Below are 22,743 nucleotides of genomic sequence, written 5' to 3' on the forward strand. Positions count from 1 at the left end.
TGCTGATGAGTCGATTGCCCACCTGCTGGTGGAGTGTAGCTATGCGAGGTCTATTTGGCGGCAATCGGGATATCAAGTGGGAGAGGCTTCGGGAATCCCATTCCCGGTGTGGGTCAATCAAATCATGGAATCAATGGATAAAGCACAACAGAGCTTCTTTGTGATTATCTGTTGGGAAATTTGGAAGCAAAGAAATGAGAGGGTTTGGAATAGCAAAAATGTCATTCATAGCCAGCGGCTCATTTATAATGCAAAAAACTTCCTAGATGCCTGGAGAGATGCTACGAAGATGCATGCAGTGGTAAGCCAAACAGCTCCTAATATGAATCAAAAGTGGACGAAGCCACAAACGGGAATGTTGAAGATGAATGTTGATGCTGCAATCAACATACAAGAAGCAGCAATGGGTCTCGGCAGTGTCATCCGAGATGAGGAAGGAAAGTTTGTGGCAGCACGTGGCGCTCAGTGGAGGGGTAACTTCACACCCAGGGAAGCAGAGGCGGTAGCCATACGGGAAGCTCTGAGCTGGCTGAAATCGCACAACTTTGACAATGTCCATGTAGAATCTGATTCTTTGCAGGTAGTCCAGTGCCTAAAATCCAAGGGCGGAGAGTCTTCATTTCATCTCATTGTTGAAGATATCAAACATCTATTGCATGATTTCTGTAATGTGTTTATTTCCTTTACTAGAAGATCAGCGAACCAGACTGCTCATGTTCTTGCAAGACAGTCTAGTTCATCGCCTGATTACTCGGAGTGGTTTTTCGACCCTCCACCTATCATTTGTAATGCTTTGGTTTTGGACTTATGTTAATGAATGTTATTATGTTGTTTTAAAAAAAAAAGTAAAATTTTTTCATTTTATTTAAATTCCAAAAAAAAAAAAGTAAAGCGAAGCGGAGGCCAGACACAGACCAGACCAGTCCAAACTCCAACGCCATTGCCTTCCTCAGTTCCTCCTCTCCCTCTCTCTCTCTCTCTCTCTCTCTGTCTGTCTCTCTGTTCTTCTCCTGAACACAGACTTTGGCTGCTTCGTTGATTCGGTTTCTTGTTTTTTGGAAGTGGAAGAATGCGTTGAAGAAGAAGAAGTCGTCGTAGACTCTGTGCGTTTCCTTTATTGCTTTTTGTTCCCTTCTATAGATCTTACGATCACCCAAATGCACCCTTAAATATACTCGTAAAAAGATCAAACATGGCTTCTGTGTGTCTATAAATGAATGGACGTTTTTATCATTCCTCTGATGTTTATCTCGCTTTGTGGGGCTTTCTTACTACTCATTTGTTTTCCCCTAAAGAGTAGTAACTATTTAGTATTTCTTTTTCATTTTGACAGTGCAACTTATGCTTTTTTCCCCTTAGGGGATTAATTTCAGTTTTGTTCCCTGTTGCTGCTTCTAATTAGATCTTTAAAATAAATAAAAAATTGAAAGCTTCTCCTTCAATCTATGGTCTCCTTTTTATATTTCATTTGATGCTTAGTATGAGCTGTTCAAGCTTATTTGATCAGCTATTGGATTCGAAGAATTATGCCTATCTTTTTATGCTGGGCCCTGTTTTTTTTTTTTTTTTTTTTTTTTTTTTTTTTCTCTGTTTGAATTTTCATTATTATTCAAATGACTAATCATGGCCAAGAATCAGTACTCTATAATGTTTGTTTACAATTGCAGATTGATATCAATTTCACATTGAGGGAGGTGTATCTCACAATTAATAAGCAATTGTGTTTCTATCCCTAAGGCGTAATTATTTTAGCATTGAAGAGCTTCTCCAATGCTAAACTTGACAAGAACTAGAGCTCAGCCAAGGCCTAATAGATCTATACCTTTGGGAGGTTAGCTTTCTACTTGTTATATAGATGGATGTATCTATACCACACACACATGTACTTCTGTAACCTGTTTTCTCATCGTGGAGAAACTCATTTGTTGTTTTATCATAGTATTTCTAATTGCATGAATTAAGTCAATTTCTTTGATTACATGTTTCCTAATTGTAATGAATTGTAGTTAACCTAGATTTTGACAAGTGATTTTCTTCTTCTGGGTTATGTGCTAGGTATGGAGTACTTGGATCCAAAGAAGAAGAGCAATTTTGTTGGAAAAATTCTTATGGCTGCTCTCTTGACAGCATTGTGCATCCTTATGCTCAAGCAATCCCCAACTTTCAACCCTCCAAGCCCGGTAACTCCCTGATTCCCACTCTTTACATGTTACTGTTTTTTATATCCCTCAAGTGACTTAACATGCTTGGAATACGTCTTACTATGTTATACTTGTATTCCTCAAGAATTCATCACTTGATATCAAGCATTGTAAGGATCCCTTTGTGAATGTTTTCAAGTTTTGAATCCGTTCCATCAAATAAAAAGAAGGGAGTGTATCTGTGCCAAAATAATTTTCCACCCTATTTTCTTTCCCCCCATTCAAATACACTATAAGAGTATTTTTATCATCCATTATATTGGTAGTATGCCTCAATAAGTTTTAGAAAACTACATCATAATTCCTATATTTATGGCAGTTTCTTGAGTGTGTGAATCCTTGATTCTTTTCTATTTTGGGCTTTTGGCCTGGGTGTTTGTATATAGTACGGGCAATTTGTTTTTCATAGGTTTGGCACCTTTGCTTTTTCAGTTATAATTTAGCAGTTTTCAACTCTCCAGTGATGCATATACAACCAAGTTAAGATCTGTTTTTTTGGCTTGTAGTGACAAGTTTCCTAATGGACCACTTGTTTAGCTTTGTGGGAAATTATCATGTGTTTGAAATGTTGTGTCTTTATCTGAACTTTTAGTCTTAGGTACGGATTAGAAGACAAACATTTTTGTCATTGTATGTTATTCTTTGGCAACTAGAAAGATATTGTTTACTTCTTTTTTGCATTGTTTTATTTTGGTTTATTTAGTTGAAATTATTTCCAAGGAAAAACTCAATTTTCTGAAAGTTTAAGGTTCTCTATTTCCATTGATACTTTTCTACATAATTGGATCCTCTATTTTAACTAAGGTCAAGCTCAAAAGCTCTCTCTTCCCCATCCTCAATCAAGCTTTTTATAGTTTAGAAGCTATTCCATTGTATTTCTGATTTTTCTTTTGTTTCCCAGTTTTCTCATCATGAACCAGGTGTTACTCATGTCTTAGTTACCGGAGGTGCGGGGTATATTGGTTCACATGCTGCATTAAGACTTCTAAAGGACTCATATCGTGTGACTATAGTGGTAATTCGTCTTTCCAACTGTTTGAAGAGGCTCTTCTGTAATTGCTTATAGAGACTGTAATACTGTATTTTGTAGAGTTTACTTGTGCAGAAGTTTTTAGATAACAAGATTCTCTCACATAACAGGACAACCTCTCACGGGGAAACCTAGGTGCTATAAAAATCTTACAAGCACTATTTCCAGAGCCTGGAAGGCTTCAATTTATATATGCCGACCTTGGAGATGCAAAAGCGGTATCCTGTTTGCTCATATTCAATTAATCTTTGTTATGCAAATGAAATCTATAAATAACTTGTTACACTAACTATTGGAATTCAGGTACATGAGATATTTTCTCAGAATGCATTTGATGCTGTGATGCATTTTGCAGCTGTAGCATATGTTGGTGAGAGTACCCTTGATCCACTAAAGTAAGAACTCCGTAATTTTTTATTTTTATTTTTTCAAATTTTATTACAGCAACCATTACAGTTCAGCATTTTGTTGACTTGTAGTAAAAAAAAAGATGTACTTCTTTAGTTTATTGTTTTTTTCATAGTTTTTGAGTGCTAATTATACTAAGTACATTAATCTTTGGCTTTTTGGTGAAAAAAGAATCAAAACCTTTGTACCTTGTAACAATTATATTCAAACCTTTTAAATTTGGAAATTTCATACCAAATTTGAAACGTTTGCACAATCTTAACCAATTTTACTATCTAGCCTAGTCGCCTAGATAAAAAAACAATTCAACCTGACCCAGAAAACTTTTCTATTAGTTGGAACCAAATCTAGTACCTTGTAATTGGCTATATATGAAGCATTGAGATTGGATCGATCTTTTCTAAGTTGAATAGTAAAATTCAATAAAATTGCATAGAAGTTTTAAATTTGGTATGAAATTGCCAAATTTGAAAGGTTAGGCACAGTTGTTTGGAATATGGATATTTTCCACCAAAGCTTAAAATTTATTTATTACGATATAAATTATATACTTTTTTTTTCTTCTTTTCTTGGCTTTGATTTTTGTTGTTTCTTCTGATTGTAAAGTTTTGTAGTAGTATTTAAAGAATATAACTTTCCTATTTAAAGAGTATAATTTACCACTGACTATTAGAAGTGAGTAAGTGACATGATTTTATCTTTAACTCTGGGTTTCTGATATCTTGGGGTTACTGTTACTTTGCTACATTCTACATCTTATGTATAATCTTTTGTGTCAAATCAGGTATTACCATAACATCACATCAAATACCCTTGTTGTGTTAGAGGCTATGGCAGCACACAGAGTCCCTACTTTGATTTATTCAAGTACATGTGCTACATATGGAGAGCCTGAAATGATGCCCATTACAGAAGAAACACCACAGGTGAAATGTTAACTCTATATTTGCATATGTTATACTGGCCTGTTATGAATGTTACTTTTTTTTCTTTTTTTCTCGGAGCTAGTATATGGGAACATTTCTGAATGGCTGAGCCTTTATATGTCTCATTCCAGCTCCCAATCAACCCATATGGGAAAGCTAAGAAAATGGCTGAGGATATTATTCTTGATTTTCATAAAAATTCAAAGATGGCTGTCATGATTTTGAGGTTGGTCTTCAATATTTCCTTACTTTTGTATTAGTTCTCCTTTTAGTTATTTATTTTCCTTGATGTGGTGGTAGTACAAAGGTGCTTGGCCTTTATGTTTACTCGGTTACTTTCCAATTAAAGAGATGTGATTCTACCATGTTATTGTGAGGCCCTGTGCTGTTTAGTTCACAGCTTTTGCATTACATTAGAGTGGTATCTGTATCTCACATTTCCAAAATTTGCATCTCTAAAGGAGCCATATTTTTTTAATTTATGCTAGAACTTGATTCATAGTACTTGTGTATATTATTATTTAGAGTTAATACCAGCTGGGGTCTTCTGTGTATAATAGCACCGCCATGTTTAGTCCTAAACTTTGAATTTAATCACCTATGACCCTTCAACCTTCAAATTTAATCACCTGTCCTTCCGTTAGTTTAAGTAAGGACAAATTTAGGAGTAGGGACGGTTAAAAATTTCAAAGTTGAAGGACCATGGGTGGTTAAATTTGAAAGTTGAAGGACCACGACTGATTAAATTGAAATTTTAGGACTAAATGTAGCAGTGACAATATACTCTATTATTTATTATTTGGATCTTTATTTTTGAATTGATAAGGAGGCAAATATGATGATGTAAGCAGCACTTGCTGTCATGATTAAATATGACCATGTTTATGCATTTATTATATATATCATTAAAGTAATTTGATCATCCCATCTAGTAACATCAAATTCATGTTTGAATTTTCAGATACTTCAATGTAATTGGCTCAGATCCAGAGGGAAGGTTAGGAGAAGCTCCACGTCCTGAGCTTCGTGAACATGGGAGGATATCAGGTGCTTGCTTTGATGCAGCTCGAGGAATCATTCCTGGGCTTAAGGTCCGTTCATAATTCTACTACCTCACTACTAGAGTGTCAAATTATTGCATGGACCATGGTCCACACAGCTGTGTGGACCAAAAGTAAAAAGTACATTATTTTTGTACTGAAGGTACATTATTTTTGTACTGTAAGTATATTATTTGATAGTACATATCAAATAATGTACCTTCAGTACAAAAATAATGTACCCTAAAATAATGTACCTACAGTATAAAAATAATGTACCTTCAGTACAAAAATAATGTACATTTTATTTTTGGTCCATGCAATAATGATTGCCCCCACCTCAAGTGGACAGTTGGGCCATTTTGAATATAACCTGTTGACTACTTTAAATGGACCCTCCCTCTAAAATGAAAGCTTGGACGCCACCAATACAACGAATAGACAACTGATTGAACACAAAGTGGACCAAACAGGCTCTGATATCATGTTAAATTTAAAATTGGGTCAAGGTCACTCAATTGGCCTATAATACACATAGGCCGAACCACACTAAAAGATTGAATCCAATCGATTAAGTAGTCTAAACCATGGCCTTATAAACTGATATATATATATATATATATATATATATATATATATATATATATATTCTTTTATTTTTTCAATGTGGAACTCTTCAACAATAATATATGTAAAGTGGATGTGTAGAACTTAGGGTGCGTTTGGTTCGCACATGGGAATCGGAATCGGAATGGGTATCAAATACTTGGTAATGGGTTTTGGTGAAAGTATTTAACATGTTTGGTAATTGGGTGGAATGGGAATGATTATTAATAGTTGAGGAAGAAAAGAGGAAGGGAGATGAAACCCTTATTTAATAAGGGTATGAGTTTTGTCATTAATGGGGTATTCCAAACACATAGTAGCATTCACAGAACCTATCAACCAAACACAAACAATCACTTTCATACCCATTCCTTATGCCTAAACCCACCAACCAAACACACCCTTACTGTATATGAATCCTAACTTGTCAGATGCTGTGATGCAGGTTAAAGGAACGGACTATAAGACACCAGATGGGACATGCATTAGGGATTATATTGACGTTACTGATCTTGTAGACGCGCATGTCAAAGCACTAGAGAAGGCAACTCCTGGGAATGTTGGAATCTACAATGTGGGCACTGGGAGAGGTAGTTTTTCCCCCATTCTATAATGTGTTGTGATTGCTCAGAGATCGTCAAGTCACGTTTTTTTTTTTTTTTTTTTTTTAAATCTCGAGAACAGGTAGATCCGTGAAGGAGTTTGTGGATGCCTGTAAGAAAGCAACGGGGGTACCAATTAAGGTCGACTACCTTCCTCGCCGACCAGGTGATTACGCAGAAGTATACAGTGATCCAACCAAGATCAGGCTTGAACTAAACTGGACAGCAAAGCACACTGATCTTCAAAAGAGTTTGCAGATCGCGTGGAGGTGGCAGAAGTCGCATCACAATGGCTATGGATCACCTCGAGCAATGGCTTCATAATAATCCATAGATTAATCGCGGAACATTGACAAGAACACCATACATACACACTATACACATCAGTTTTTGCTGATCTAGTGATCTAGCATCGATATTTTGCAGTACCCCATTCATGGCAAGAGCTTTCTTTATTCGCTATAGTCTTATTATATATACCATAGATGTGTGGGGTTAGGGTTGAGTTCAATATTTATTCTTTCACACCTATAGCCTATAGGTAGTAAACATAGTGAGGGTATTAGTAAAGCATGTAGGTAGAAGCTCAGGCAGCTTATTTATCCATTCATTGTTATACTAGTGAAATATACATGCGTTTTGATATAACGCAAGTTGAAGAGTATACATTTCTGTATTAGTAAATATGATGATGAGATCTATATTGAGATTCATAACATCATGAGATATATATATATTAATATACAGAGTAATAAGCATCATGAAATGGTTTACATAAAATGTGGCTTTTATTTTTGTTTGTACTTCTGTGTTTGCCATTTTGAAAGTCATTTAAGCTCTTTTTCCCCTTTTTAATTTTTTGGGCATTACATAATTCATTTATTGGCTTGGTTGGTTGAGTGGTAGAACATGATTTTAATTTGATTGTGTAACATCTTTTCGATTGAGCTTGTCGTATAGGTAGTGGTGGTGGAATGGTGGACTTCTCGTTATGAAAAAAATTGAATAATTATGAGATAATAATTTAGTTGAGTTTGGTGCCATAGCCTGCGCCCAATCGTTATACCTTGCACCACGGTGCACATAGCAATATGCACCATGAACGTAAACGACGTCATTTCGCTGTTAGTGGACGCGGACGCGAATGACTCCAGGAAATTCATTATCTATAACACACATAATCATTATCTATAATACACAGAACGTTTGCCTAGAATACACATAATGTTTGCCCAGAATACAGAGAATATTGACACAAAATACATAGATGTTAGTAGACGTGGACGCGAATGACTCTAGGAAATTCATTATTTATAATACGCATAATCATTATCTAGAATACACAAAACGTTTGTCTAGAATACACAGAATGTTTGCCCAGAATACACAGAATATTGACACAAAATACACAGAATTCATCCTCCTAAAGATTCGAATGCACAAACGCATCACAACATGTGTTACTAACATGAATACACAGAACGGTTGCCTAGAATACACAGAATTGTTGCCTAGGATACACAGAATATTAACATAAATACAGACGGCCGAACCAGGAAACGTGATTTTCAAAAAAACGGACGATTAGTTTACAATGTTCAAAACGACGTCGTTTACGTACGTGGTGTACATTGTTATGTGCACCATGGTGCACGGTATAATTTTCCGCCTACGCCCTAGCAGGCCAGCACTCAGAAGAGGAAAATCATAGAAGTGTATGGATTATGCCATTCCAAAAGTTTCTACTTTGTTGTTGGTGAAAGTGGAGTTTTTGCAAATGAGGCCTATAGATTAAAAACATTTTGGGGGAATTTGGTTCATGGTGGCCTGTTTGGTAAAATAGTTATTATTAACTCTACTGAGGCTTGAACCTAAGACCTCCTATTTAGAATAGGTCATTTCATGCCACTTGATCACAAGATTTTTGGAATGTCATTTAATCTTTTAATATTTTTGGAGGGGAATGTAAATTCCTATCCCTCGTAGGAATCTACATTTAATATTTTTGGAGGAAATGTTAACTTATTGCATTTGTCTTAGTTAATTATTTTTAAATCATTTACTTATATATTTTAACTTTGTCTTATTTATTTATTTTAATTTAAAATTTTATTCAAATACATGAAAAATATGTTAAATGTGAGTTATATTTAATATTTATTATTTGTTGTATTAGTGTATGGCTGGTGAGTTGTGTGGTGTAGAATCATTCTCTGTAACCTCCCTATAGTTTAGGATGATTTTAGGTGTCCTTAGTGATATAGGACTCTCTTGTAACAATCTTGAGTTTAATCATACTATTTGAATTCTCATCTGGTATCAGTTAGCGTTAGGTGACTCTCTCCTCTCTCTCTTCCTTTCCCTAACCGATGTCTACCCATTCTTACGAGCACACGGTCACGGCCACCGTGACTGCTCCGATCACCACCACGAATTCCCTCTCTAGTGCCCATAATTTTGTTTCGATAAAATTAATAGCTCGCAATTATCTGTTTTGGCGCACACAACTGGTTCCCTTCTTCAAGGGCCAGGGCTTTCTCGGCTACGTAGATGGCGGCATCCCATGTCCGCCGGCCACCCTCACTACACCGGCTATCTCCGGCAGCAACTTCGGCGGCACAGCAGCAGCTACGACTACATCGTCGAATCTGGCCTATGCAACGTGGGTGCAGCAGGATCAATCGATCCTTTCTCTACTCTTCTCGTCGCTTTCCGACGAGGTGATGTACCTCGCCGTCGGCCGCAACACCGCTCGCGAAGTCTGGAGTTCCATCATCGCGGCTTTAGACTCCTCCACCTGCGCACGCTGTCTAAATCTGCTCGCCCGATTCCAGTCCCTCCGTCAGGACAACAGTACACCGGCGGAATACCTTGGACGACTCAACTACTGGTCGAGAATCTCGCGTTGGCTGGTTGCCCCGTATCCCTCGACTAACAGAACCTATACGTGTTCAAGGGATTACGGCCGGAGTTCTGGGCCATGGTCGCTTCTCTCAGAGTGCCAGGTACTCCCGTCACTATCCCTTAACTCTCGGATTTCCTCCAGGCGCAGGAATTTATATTTGCAGACGATTTCTCACCGAGCACTGAGGCGGTTGCCGACAGTTCCCCCACGGCGTCGGCGACAGAATGGAGATGGTGATTATGGCGGTCGGTAGAGTTCGACCGGTGGGACAACAGCGAGGTCGCGGTGGACGAGGACGCGGTGGTCGCGGTGGCGGTGGAAGCCCCCGATGTCAGATCTGCCATTCCCACGGCCACACTGCCGTGTACTACTTCCGGTGATACGCTGGTCAACCTCCTCCGCAGACGCATGTGGCAGTCTCCGGCAGTGAATCGGCTTCCCACCCGGTTGATGCATGGTACCCGGATACAGGAGCTTCGACCCACGCCACTCTCGATGTCACGATGATGGAAAAGTCCGAAGACTAAACTGGAAGCGATGTGTTGAGAGTCGCCAATGACACAGGTCTAGGTATTTCCAATACCAGTCATGCAACATTTCCTACTGTGTCTAGATCTCTCTGTTTATCAAATATATTACATGTACCTAATCTGTCAGTTCCGTTGTTATCTGTGCATTGTTTCACTAATGAAAACGATGTCTTTTTTGAATTTCATAACAATTTTTTTGTCGTGAAGGACAACACCACCAAAGCGGTTCTTCTTAAAGGACCAACCGTGGGAGGCTTATACAGGTTGTCGGTCCCACGGTGCCATTTGGCCTTTTTGAGCGCCCGAGCATAAAACCATACAGATTGGGTCATCCACACGCTCAAGTCCTAAATCAGGTCCTTCCAAGTTGTCCCGTCACTACAAATAACGTCAGTTCGTCAAGAATGTGTTCCGCCTGTCAAATGGGCAAATCAAGTCGTTTTCCATTAGATATGGTTATTTCTTCAAGTGATAATGTTTTAGACTTATTGTACATGGATATTTGGGGTCCTGCACCTATTATTTATGTTTCTGGTTTTAGATATTTTGTATTATTTGTGGATGACCACACAGGTTTTTGCTGGTTTTACCCCTTACGGTTAAAATCAAACATTTATAAAACTTTTGAATTGTTTCGCGTGATGGTAGAACGCTGGTTTTCGCGTTCTATCAAATCTATACAGTCCGACTTAGGGGGTGAATACCACCGGTTACATAAAACCTTCGAATCCATCACGATTAATCATAGGCAATCTTGCGCCTACACAGGCCTCAGCACAGCTTGCATCGCCTCGTTTTGCTCATTCGGATTGCCTAAAATGCCGTTCAAGAGGTACATGGAGATCGGGAGGGTTGCCCTTGTCAACTACGGAAAGGACTATGGCAAGCTTGTCGTCATTGTCGATGTTATTGATCAAAACAGCGCACTTGTTGATGCTCCAGACATGGTTAGGAGCCAGATGAACTTTAAGAGGCTTACACTCACAGACATCACAATTGACATTAAAAGAGTGCCAAAAAAGAAGACTTTGGTAGCTGCTATGGAGGCTGCTGATGTGAAGAACAAGTGGGAGAACAGCTCATGGGGGAGGAAGTTGATCGTGCAAAAGAGGAGGGCTTGCCTCAATGACTTTGACAGGTTTAAGATTATGCTGGCAAAAATCAAGAGAACTGGAGTTGTGAGACAGGAGCTTGCCAAGCTTAAGAAGGAAAGCACTACCTGATAACCCGGACTTTTGATATAGAGAGAGATATTAGCTACACTAAGCTTTGAGTTTGTGTTGTTTATTTGGAAGTTTCAATTTTTTTCCTTAAAGCAAAGACGTGTGCTTTTTTTGTCTTTTTCAATTACCTGAATAGTAATTTGAGATTTTAACGCAAAAAAATAAAAATAAAAAATCTTGCGCCTACACACATGAGCAGAATGGGCGAGTCGAGCGCTGGAACAGACATATAGTCGAAACCGATCTAGCTCTTCTTGCAGAAAGCTCGGTCCCACAGCAATATTGGGACTTTGCTTTTGAAACAACCACTCACCTTATAAACTCCTTACCCTCGTCTGCAATTCAGTTCGATAGTCCAGATTACCGTCTATACAAGTCACCACCAACATACACATTCCTACGAGTCTTCAGGTGTCGTTGCTACAAATCACCATCTACGGCCTTACAACCGGCACAAGATAGAATATCGATCGACACAGAGTGTCTTCCTAGGTTACCCACCGTCATATAGGGGTTACCGTTGCATGGATCTAACCACTGGAAAGACCTTCATCTGTTGGTAGGTCAGGTTTGATGAATCTGTTTTCCCATTTGCCGAGTCCTCTTTACAGGGCATACAGAAACAAACTGAAACAACCCCACCGTGGGGATCGGGTGCCGTGGTCACAGGTCCACAACACACAGTGTTAATGCCCGTAGCTCAGGAACCTCCTCACTTGGCTCTAGAGGGGCCACCAGTTGCTGTCACCTCTAGTGCTGTCCCGAGTCACACTCAACCTCCTGAACGAGGATAAACTCAACCTCCTGAACGAGGACATAATATGCGGCTCAGGCACATGACTCAAGGAGCGAACGAACTCTTCTATGCTCTCAATACTTTAGTTGATCCCACGTGGGTATGAGGATCCTGTACACCCGGATCACGTCTGTCACCTACAGCGGTCTCTCTACGGACTCAAGCAGGCACCGCAAGCGTGGTTTAAGCGGCTACATGATTACTTAATCTCGGTGAGGTTCAAGGGGTCCAAGACGGATGTATCTCTCTTTCATTACACTACTGGCACCTCAAGGGTATTCTTACTGGTGTACATTGATGACATAATCATGCTGGACAATGACTCCACCCTTATTGATACACTTCTTCGCCGGTTATCCACCACCTTCAAGATTAGCGACCTAGGCAAGCCAACGTTCTTTCTCGGCATCGAAACTCTTCAAGTCAGTAGTGGTCTCATCCTAAGTCAGCGCCGCTATATGAAAGATATTTTGACTCGAGCAGGGATGTCTGATTGCAAGCCTCTAGCTACTCCAGCGGCTGTAACACAGGCAATCAACCCGTTAGCTCAACTATTTGAAAATCCCACGCAGTATCGCCGTCTAGTGGGAGCTCTTAAATATCTCACAATTACTCGCCCAGATCTTTCCTTTGCGGTGAATTGTTTGTGTCAGTGTATGCACAGCCCGACTGATGATCATTGGGGATTACTCAAGCGTGTTTTGCATCATGTTCGGGGCACTATGCACTACGGCTTACGGCGCGGCTCACCGCGTCACCGACCTCTGACATTCATGCTTATTCCGACTCGGACTGGGCTGGGTGTCCAGAGGACAGGAAGTCAACCAGTGGTTACGCAGTGTTCTTGGGTTCTAACCTCATTTCCTGGGTTTCACGCAAGCTGCGCACAGTGGCACGTTCCTCAACTGAAGTAGAATATAAGGGTCTCGCAGATGTGGCAGCCGAGGTAACGTGGATTGTTTCATTATTACGCGAACTCGATCTACATACCAGCAAACCAACTACTCTATGGTGTGACAATCTTGGGGCCACTTACTTCGCGGCTAATCCGGTTTTTCATGCCCGTACCAAGCATGTGGAGATCGACTATCATTTTGTCTGGGATAAATTTGTTTCTGGGGATTTTGTTGTCAATTTTGTGTCTACCAAAGATCAGTTAGCTGACGTCTTCACAAATCCGCTACCAGCTCCGCGTTTTATGGATCTCCGAGGCAAGCTAAACGTGGGTGCCTTCCCACCTTGTGCTTGAGGGGGTGTGTGAGTTATATTTAATATTTAATATTTGTTTTATTTTTAATCCAAATCCGACGAAAAATGATTAAGTGAGATTTTTTTTTTTGTAATTTAATAATTTTTGAAGAATTGTAATTGAATAATGAATTGCCACGTCGCTAGATGGCAATTCAGTAGTTCACTTCATTGCTAATAAGTTTGACCTTGGGCTGATCAGGCTAATCCCAAGTGGCCAAGGTCTTAACCCCCAACATGATTTTCTTATTCGATACTTATCATCTGAAGCACAAAGAGTCAACAGTTGACTCCACTGAAACTCGAACTCATTCCCATCATTCATGTGAGAGTGTAAATCGGGACACCAGGTGCCACTAGACCACAAGGTCTTTGGCTACTTATCATTTCCTTATTCTCTTAGTCCAATCGTGATAAAAATCTAATAATTTCTTAAACGTGTACTAGCGAGTCTAAGCTCAAACCTCATAAGTCTAGGTTAACATGGACATATGAACTAGGTAATCCGTTATTGCTCATAGACCAAGCGTAAAACTCATTAGATATAATATAGCATGGTTCAAGTGACTAATTCAAGGACCAAGTGAATATCACCCCCAACACCGTGAACCTTATTTGTTAACACACATTATTATATATTTTTTTAAAAAAATTAGGTAAAAGCATGCACCGGTTGTTATGCCATGGACTCGAGTAAAAAACGACGTTGTTTTGCTTCAAAACGACACCATCTGAATTTAAAATAATAATAATAATAATAATAATAATAATAATAATAATAATAATAATTTGCTTCATTCTTTGCCATTTGTCTTCAAAATTCGTTCATCTATATTCACAATTTTATATCTCAATATACAAAATAACATAACTCAATATTCACAATTGCAGAACTCTATATTCATAATTTTTAAACTCTATATTCACAATTTTTGAACTTAATATTCACAATTACAGAACTCTATATTCACAATTAAAGAACTTATTATTCACAATTACAAAGCTCTATATTAACAGTATAATACAATTTTTCAATCTATAATACAATTTTTGAACTATATATTTATAATTTTTGAACTCTATATTCACAAAAAAAAAATAAAAAAAAATCATTGGTTGAGGAAACGATGCCACTAATGGCACCGTTATTCCCGGGTCATGCTGTTAAGAAAAGAGTCAAATAAGCCCTTCAACTTTATATGAAAAAGCAATTAGACCCTTAAATTTTAAAAAGTTATAATTAAGCACTTGAACTTGTCATTTGAGTACATTTGAGTCTAATAACCGGTCATTCACTGAGAATAACAATCATTAGAATTTCCAAATGCAATCAGCGCTAGTCGCGTTAAGATGGCGATTGCCGATCATGGCGAAGACAACCGACAGTCGCTTTGGTAGTTTTTTTTTCTTCTCTTCGTGAATGATGGTGGTTAACGGCAGCCTGAATGTCAATTTTACTTGTAACTTGGTAGTTACTGACAAATAAGACTTATTTGATTTTTTTTTATAAGTTGAAGTGTTTAACTTGGCCCTTTTCTCTATGCTTTTGTTAGCAACAAATAATATTTACACAACAGTATTTCCACAAATTCTGTGACTGAGCGGTAGTGAGGATGTCACATAATCATAGTCGGGGAAACTGAATTTCTGCATAAACCAGATAGGGTGACAAAGTAAACCTATGCCATATCACTCACTATGAGTTCTCAAAAATTCTTTACAAGAAGCCATTAGATTCTCTAGTAAAATATTTTCACTCCTACCACTACACATGCTAAGCTCATGTTCATGTAGCAATGCAACAATTTTATCTGTCTCTATGCGATGGCGGTTGCCATTCAAAAACTGTAACCAGCACTTGGCGGAAAATACCTGTGACTCAGTAGGCGCCCGAGCAACAACACAGGCAAGGGCAGAAGCAAAATCCCATCTTCCCAACAACACCAGAAACATTTCTTTGACTAGGGGTGGTGGAGGTTTCTTATCGGCCTGGTCCAAATGCTTCCATGTCGCTTCCAAAATTCCCACCTAAGCACAAAGTGGAGTGCGATATGATGGTAAATAAGCATCTTTTATCAGCTAAAATACAAACCATGACATGGATAAGGGCCATCTAAGCACAAACCAGAGCTAATTATATTATAGCCTGTCAGTTATGAGGGCAATTGTTATACCATGGACCAGGTCCACCTTGCATTGTGGACCCTGATCCAAAACTTATGCGTTTGCTTGTAAATAAATTGAAGACACATAACATAGTAACTGCAGACACATAAACTCTTAATTGCAGGTACAACATATGTTAACTGGAGACAACATATTAACATGGTAACTACAGACACATAAAATCGTAACTACAGACACATAAACTGTTAACGGTAGGTATATAATATGTCAAATGTAGGTACATAATCTGAAGGTTATTTTGGACCCAGGTCCACAATGCAAGGTAGACCCTGGTCAATGATATAATTTGCCACATGAGAGCCTGTACTTCGCATTCTTGATTTTCCCATTTAGAAAAATGCATGTTTGTTTTTTATTATTAACTCTGGAATAATTGTTGGTATTGGATATTCTATTTTGCAGAGCACAGCAAATGGCAAAGCAGTATAGGAGAGCAATGAATTACCTTAAGAAGAGATATAAGATACTCAAGGTAGTTACAAACTAAAGATTATTCCAAGGAATTTCCGATATGCATCATAAATCACGAACCATTATCTTGAGACGTATAGAAGGAGAGTATTAGCAAGTGTATAGGGCAGAAGAATACCTTTCCAGCATTGCAGGAGTGTAGTACTATGCGAAGGTGGCGTTTTGAATTGAAGTGGTATCCATGTTTCAACATTTGTAAGTAGATAAACTCGACTTCATCCCACTTTAGCTGAGCAGAAAATCCATCCAACATCAAGTTAAATGAATGGATATCGGGCAAAACCATATCTTTACAATCTGATTTATTTCTAATACGATTTCCATTTTCTAATAAGCCTAGAAACAATTGTTTTGCTTCTTCAAACAACTCATGATCAAGGTAAGCTTTGAGGAGTATATTATAGGTTATTAAATTTGGTGAGCAAAACTTGTGCATGTGGTTGAAGACATAGACTCCACTCTGAACATCCCCAGAATCCATACAAGCTTGAATTAAACCAGTGTAGGTCACCACTAGAGGCTTTGTTGCAACTTTGCATATTTTGTCAACCTGTACAAAATGGAGAAGATATGACGGATTTCAAAGGTTAGAATTCTTTTGTGCAAGAAACTTCCTGTATGTGGCAAGAAATATACAACACACTAGTCTTTTCCAGAAGTATATGGGCATACTTTTCCAGAATGTCACTCACTAGTCTCCTACCAGTCTACCAGAAGGTGATTGTTGTGTATGTGTAGCAATGTTTTATAAAACTTTTATCCTCTATGAAACCTATAATACATATCATATTAAGTTGTTAACACTTGAAAACAAATTAACATGACCTTAGGCCTCGTCAAGTATATATATATATATATATATAGGGGTGGGTTCAAATGAGAACAACCCGTGTAAAAAGTGAGGACTGATCTGGGCCGCCCAATTAGGGTTCATCATTAGTTGAGGTTTTTAGTAAAAAAAACACAGGAACAATTTTATAATTATGACAAGCTTTTAAGTTTGCAATATTTATAAAAATGACCCTGCCCCTTTTCCCTTTATTTTTTAGGGACCCTCAACCATTGATTTACCCACATGGAGGGATCATATCAATCCTCACTTTTTACATCAGAGCCTAACCTCACTCGAACTTTCCTCTCTATATATATATAATTGAAAATCGAGAGGGTCCACTTTAGCTAGAATCTAGACAATGCAATGACAGTCATCACAATGAAATTTTCTTTTCAAAACATTTTGTCCCATTGGAACCAGTTTAGGGACTAATAATCATAATTAAGCTTGGTGCTGGAATATTAGCTGAACTTATCTAATGTCCACCTCCAACAACCCCTTCAACAAACTACACAAATGCCCAATAAGATCAACATGAAGATTTAACAACATACAGCCCAAGTCAAGCTCAAGAAATGTCACAATGTGTACCAGCCAAATAAAGACACAAGCCCAAGAACATCTGAGCACACGAAATGTACCTGTATTAGCGCCTCCTGGCACCTTCCTGCACTACAAAGACAACGAGCAAGATCATAATACAAACTAGCAGTGCCCACTATTCCTCGTCTTTCCATGTCTTCTACAGCCAGTATGGCCTCATCCGTTTTACCTTCTTTCCAAAGCGTATTTATTAGTACTGCAGGTGGAAAAGACAACTTAAAATTTTTAATATATATATATATATATATATAATATTTCATAATTAAAACAGGCAATGCAACATCTTAAGTAACTAGATTTGAAGCACCAGATTACCTTTATAGGTCAAAGCACTGGGAATACATGATTTCTGCAATTTTATGAAGTAATCGTGCACCAAGTTGTATTTGCCACATGCAAGCATGACCTGCCCAAAATAGACAACCCAGTTTGAAGTGTCAGCCAACCAAAGATATTGAATGCACACCCAAACACAGCTAGTGAAGAGAGATTTTTACTCCGTACTTTTAAAAATTTTTTAGTAACTAAAGAGAAAAAATAAAAGCATAGCCAAGCACAAGAACTAAAGGAGTCACTCAAAAGTAGAAGACTAGAAGGCACACAATTTGAAAGGCTAAAAGGTATGATGACATTTCTTCAGACAATTTTCAAAAAGTCAGTCTTAACAAAGAGATATGAACCCAATATATTGCAGGAATATAGAAAGCCAGTTCAGGCATTTTAGTTCTCTACTGTAAAATTATGCAGAAGCAGTTGAATACACACATACATACATGCATATATACACACACACACACACACACACACACTAACAGCAAAGAATGAAAAGGCGCATATAATCTCAGTTCTTTGCTATTGATCTATGTGGTCAGTAAGATGATCAAATTAATACATAATCCGATAATTATATATTTATTTTTAATAAAATATTCAAATATTTAAAACCACATGCTGTTCATTTGCAACCAACTGATGTCTGAAGAATATTCACCAGAGAGCATTACCTCCATTACTAGCCCATATGTTACACTAGAAGGCTGCTGCCCCTGCTGCTTCAGCTGTTGCAGTACCCAAAGGGCACCTTCCCAACTTTTACAGCTAACACAAGCATTTAGGACCTATACATAATAAGCAGAATGTCAGAATTTTCTATTTTTATAATCTTAAGGCTAAATGGGATTTTGTGGGAAACAGATAAGTTGGTATCCAGTACAGTATCCTAACTATTTGAAGCACATATTTACTTCTCAAAGACAATCCTATGGGGTTAAAAAGAAGTTAGCATTTTCCTACTGTTTTTTTTTTTTTTGTTTTTTTTTTATATGCAAGCAAAGGTAGTGACTATGAAATGGCAAAACATTGAAAAATTCACAAGACTTTACATTTAAAAACCTGAGGTTAAAGGTCAATTAGATTAACAAAGGTGCTCCAGAATGATTTAAAATGCCAAACAATCTTGAATTACTTACAGCATTATAGATGATATTATCTGGCTCTAGTCGTGGATCCCACTTCTCAAGAATCCCAGTTTTTAACTTCTTTTTGGGTGGAGATCGCATGCTTTCAATCACATAAAATAGTTCCTCCATATGTCCTGCTTGTCCAAGAGTTACAGCAATAGAGTGATAAGACACAAGATCTGGGTATGAGGACATATCTTCCTGCAGGAAAGATGTTTAAGAGGGAATGATGTGAGTTGCTTAAGATTATTTATTTAGTACAGAGTTAACATGTTATATCAACACTGTTCATATCAAAACTATGGACAGTTCATAATTGATTGATTGACCATCCTTGTACACAATACCTGCATTTCACGAAACAAATTGAGTGCCTCAACTGGCCTCTTTGCCTTCCCAAGTGCATCAAGAGCAGCGTTATAAACATATCTTGAGAATTAAAAAATAAAAAATATCAGAGGTTTCTTAAAGTGCACTAAACTGCACACTTTAAGATAAGAAGAGAAGCTGGCATCAGAAAAATAATCTTTGCAATATTTTGGTATAATTTAAAGTAGCACAAGCTATTTAGTCAATGAACATTAGACAGAAAATAAGATTAAAGACAATGGTTTTAAAAATTTAATGTTGCATAATTTATCTGGAGTACATTTCACTCTTCAAAGAACAGACATCCTTGCCTCAGAAAGAGATGTTCCAAAAATGCACATCACGTGGTAATATTTCATGCATATGCAAGTATAAGACACAAATAAATATTTTTAATATGTGAAAATACTTGAAGAAAGTCACCAAAATTACCAGGAAAACGCCAAGTGAAAAAAATTAAAACCTGAATTCACAATTTTAACAACTCAAGCATATCAATTGTTTGTTATGAAAATTTGTAGGGAGATGAAAGATCAAATATACCTTATCCTGTATGATATGAAGCGCTCACGTGACTGAATCCATTCAATAACTTGTAGTACTCGCCTCCAATTTCCCAATTTACCCAATATTTGAATAATCCTTGACATAGAATGATCTGAAAATCTGATTTTAGCACTTCGCATCATTTCAGAAAACTTCCACTCAGGAATGTCAATATCTGCACCATTCAGACTGGAACAAAAAAAAAAAATCATTGCCATCAATCAGAAATTAAGTTTTCTATGATCACCTTGATCATTAACATATTTTGAGCAACATGCACCAAGAACTACAGTATCAGTCATTGAGTTCCCTAAACCCAGTAATATTTCAGCAAGAAACTTAAGGCTTTTAAGCAAGTTTTTTGACCTTTTGCTTGATTCAAAGAATTCAAGAAAATAAGAAATAAAGTTTAATATCTCCAAAAGTCCAGATTTATCTTTTAGGGAAATCCATAAAAGAAATATTTTTATAAATACAGTAATTTGGGATTAAGCAACATGTCCAGGTGGTAATTTTATGGATAGGGGGAACCAGGAATGGCATGAATATAATGCAAGTTACTCAGGATGGATAAAGAATGTCAAAACTCTTTTTTACTTTAAGAGATTAAGCAATGTCAGTATTCTTGAACCAACCACACTTGCTGAAAATATTGATACTGGGGCATAATTACAGTCATAACTGAGATTTATATGCCAAAAGATCAAAGCATTCTCACCATTAGCACTTCTGGTGAGTGGTGATGCCAAACTTACACAGCTAACATATTACTTGAAGCAATATAATTATACAAAGCAAGAAATTTGCAATGTGCATATTGAGAAGGGTAAACACAACTCACTTTCTCGCAAGCATCTGAATTCTCTCTTCCATCTCGGCTTTTGAAACTCTGAGCTTATCATAAGCATCATCTTCACCATACTCTTCCATTGATTTGAAGGCAGCTCTGTCCATCTCCATAAGCTCAACCCTATTTCTTTCTTCACCTCTAGGGTTGTCATTATTAGGTTTTAACAGCGGCTTCTTCGCAGTTCTCGATTGAATTTGGATTTTCTCACCGCCAGACACCTGATTCGGCGGCATAGAATCTGAGAGGGCCTTTTTCTTTTCCACAGGACGCAATTGCCGTCCCGGTTCCCCAGAATCACGCTTTTGTCCGACTCTTTCACTTCGGTCACCAACCGTTTTCTTATTTTCTTTAACGGACTCCATAATTTTCAGGTACTCATTGAAAGAAGGCTTGATATCGAGCTCTTTTTTGTCGATTATAGCGTTACCCAATGCGCAAGCGATTCTTACGGGGCCAATACTCGTTCTCTGATTCTTCAGCCTGGATCTCTCGATTGGAATGGCATAAATGGGTTTTCCGGTAATCGAAAAACAAGGGCATCGGATGAAATTTGAGCCCAAAATGCAATGAAATTCAATGGAAGAAGAGGGTGAGTTTAGAGCCTGTGTCGTAAGAATGGCTGACACCATTGCTTCTGTTCACAGAAACATGAGACGTCCAATTCCTTTGTCTACTTCCTCGTTTCCTTTCTTCCTGCAGTACAGTTTCCAGCAGTTCAGTGGGAGCTGTTCTGCTTCTGAACAATAGATTTTGTGTCCATTGACGGCTGGTATTTTGACGGGAAAGCAACAAGATAAAAAATGAAAGAGTGAAGCTAACCATGGATAGGCTATGGTGCTTGTCAAATTAGCTGATTTTTTGTTGGCAGAAGGGTCAAATAGACCTATGTACTAACACTGATTGTTCATCCAGCACCATGAATTAAAATATGATTCATCTAAGTCATTATACTACTAATTATTTTTTATCTAGCATTTTTAGTCCATTTCTAACAAGTAACCCATCTAATTTGTTGACATGGAAAAATAAAATAATAAAAAATGATGCATGTTATTTATATGAATGTTTTGGATGATTTTACCCTATTTCATTAATGAAGAAAATGATTTATTGCAATGAAATAGGGTAGAAATCAAAGTTGTTATATAATGTTTTAGTTATAGTGTACTGCACGACTGTGTATGTATAGTGGGATATTCAAAGTTGTTCGGCGATGAAATTCCATGAAAATCGATATATTTAAATTAAATATAATAACTTAAGATATTATATTGGGTAAATTTTATTATTTTTAAAAAATAATTTAATTTTTGTTTATCAATTTTCATGGAATCTCATTATCGAATGACACTGAATACCCCGCTATACATATACAGTACACTCCGCTATACATACACAGTACACTGTAGTTGAAACTTTATATAGCAACTTTGATTTATGGCCTATTTCTTTCCAAGAAATCATCCAAAAATGCAATATCTTAAGTTATTCAATTATCTAAAAATCTAAAAATATTAATTTATTTTTAAAATAAAATAAAATTTACCCAATACAATATATCTTAAGTTATTATAAAAATAATTTAATTTTCATATATCGATTTCCATGAAATCTCATTACCGAACGATAGTGAATACCCCGCTATACATATACTCATGTAGTTAAAACTTTATATAACAATTTTGATTTCTACCCTATTTCATTGCAAGAAATTATTTTTTTCATTAATGAAATTAAATATGGTGGAAATCATCCAAAACATCCATATAAATAACATGTCATCATTTTTTCTAATTTTATTTTTCCATGTCATCAAATTAGATGGGTTACTTGTTAGAGATAGGCTAAAAATGCTAGATGCAAAATAATTAGGAGTATAATGACCTAGATGGACCATATTTTAGTTC

At 37.3% G+C, this 22,743-nt stretch overlaps 3 protein-coding genes across 3 annotated transcripts; 2 read left to right on the forward strand and 1 right to left on the reverse strand.

Annotated features, from left to right (window-relative positions):
* Positions 1 to 899: 899 nt before the first annotated feature.
* Positions 900 to 7,593, forward strand: LOC116031363 (UDP-arabinose 4-epimerase 1-like). The gene is made up of 11 exons (XM_031273540.1): positions 900 to 1,103; positions 1,668 to 1,831; positions 2,056 to 2,180; positions 3,103 to 3,216; positions 3,342 to 3,449; positions 3,535 to 3,626; positions 4,424 to 4,565; positions 4,697 to 4,791; positions 5,527 to 5,656; positions 6,657 to 6,801; positions 6,896 to 7,593. Exons 2-11 carry the CDS (start codon positions 1,771 to 1,773, stop codon positions 7,135 to 7,137), a joined length of 1,254 nt encoding a protein of 417 aa, XP_031129400.1. The 5' UTR covers positions 900 to 1,103; positions 1,668 to 1,770; the 3' UTR covers positions 7,138 to 7,593.
* Positions 7,594 to 11,043: 3,450 nt separating this feature from the next.
* On the forward strand, positions 11,044 to 11,618 carry LOC116033459 (60S ribosomal protein L14-2-like). Its single transcript, XM_031276201.1, has one exon. It carries the CDS (start codon positions 11,067 to 11,069, stop codon positions 11,469 to 11,471), a length of 405 nt encoding a protein of 134 aa, XP_031132061.1. The 5' UTR covers positions 11,044 to 11,066; the 3' UTR covers positions 11,472 to 11,618.
* A 3,524-nt stretch (positions 11,619 to 15,142) lies between these two features.
* Positions 15,143 to 21,638, reverse strand: LOC116033631 (pentatricopeptide repeat-containing protein At1g30610, chloroplastic). Its single transcript, XM_031276389.1, has 9 exons — positions 20,828 to 21,638; positions 19,984 to 20,175; positions 19,419 to 19,500; positions 19,081 to 19,272; positions 18,616 to 18,729; positions 17,927 to 18,017; positions 17,650 to 17,807; positions 16,292 to 16,723; positions 15,143 to 15,543 (listed from the first exon to the last, which is right to left on the reverse strand). Exons 1-9 carry the CDS (start codon positions 21,463 to 21,465, stop codon positions 15,205 to 15,207), a joined length of 2,238 nt encoding a protein of 745 aa, XP_031132249.1. The 5' UTR covers positions 21,466 to 21,638; the 3' UTR covers positions 15,143 to 15,204.
* Between the last annotated feature and the right edge of the window lie 1,105 nt (positions 21,639 to 22,743).

The sequence above is a fragment of the Ipomoea triloba genome, chromosome 10, assembly GCF_003576645.1.
Source record: "Ipomoea triloba cultivar NCNSP0323 chromosome 10, ASM357664v1".
Taxonomy (NCBI): domain Eukaryota; kingdom Viridiplantae; phylum Streptophyta; class Magnoliopsida; order Solanales; family Convolvulaceae; genus Ipomoea; species Ipomoea triloba.

What these genes read in the sequence shown, in the direction of transcription:
- LOC116031363 (XM_031273540.1), top strand. Translation starts at nt 1,771, where the DNA reads ATGCTAAACTTGACAAGAACTAGAGCTCAGCCAAGGCCTAATAGATCT. An exon ending in ATGGCTGTCATGATTTTGAG is followed by an intron (nt 4,792 to 5,526) that starts GTTGGTCTTCAA and finishes TTGAATTTTCAG; the next exon opens with ATACTTCAATGTAATTGGCT. An exon ending in GAATCATTCCTGGGCTTAAG is followed by an intron (nt 5,657 to 6,656) that starts GTCCGTTCATAA and finishes GCTGTGATGCAG; the next exon opens with GTTAAAGGAACGGACTATAA.
- LOC116033459 (XM_031276201.1), top strand. Translation starts at nt 11,067, where the DNA reads ATGCCGTTCAAGAGGTACATGGAGATCGGGAGGGTTGCCCTTGTCAAC.
- LOC116033631 (XM_031276389.1), bottom strand. Translation starts at nt 21,465, where the DNA reads ATGGTGTCAGCCATTCTTACGACACAGGCTCTAAACTCACCCTCTTCT. An exon ending in ATTTGTTTCGTGAAATGCAG is followed by an intron (nt 19,273 to 19,418) that starts GTATTGTGTACA and finishes TCTTTCCTGCAG; the next exon opens with GAAGATATGTCCTCATACCC. An exon ending in ATAATATCATCTATAATGCT is followed by an intron (nt 18,730 to 19,080) that starts GTAAGTAATTCA and finishes TATTATGTATAG; the next exon opens with GTCCTAAATGCTTGTGTTAG.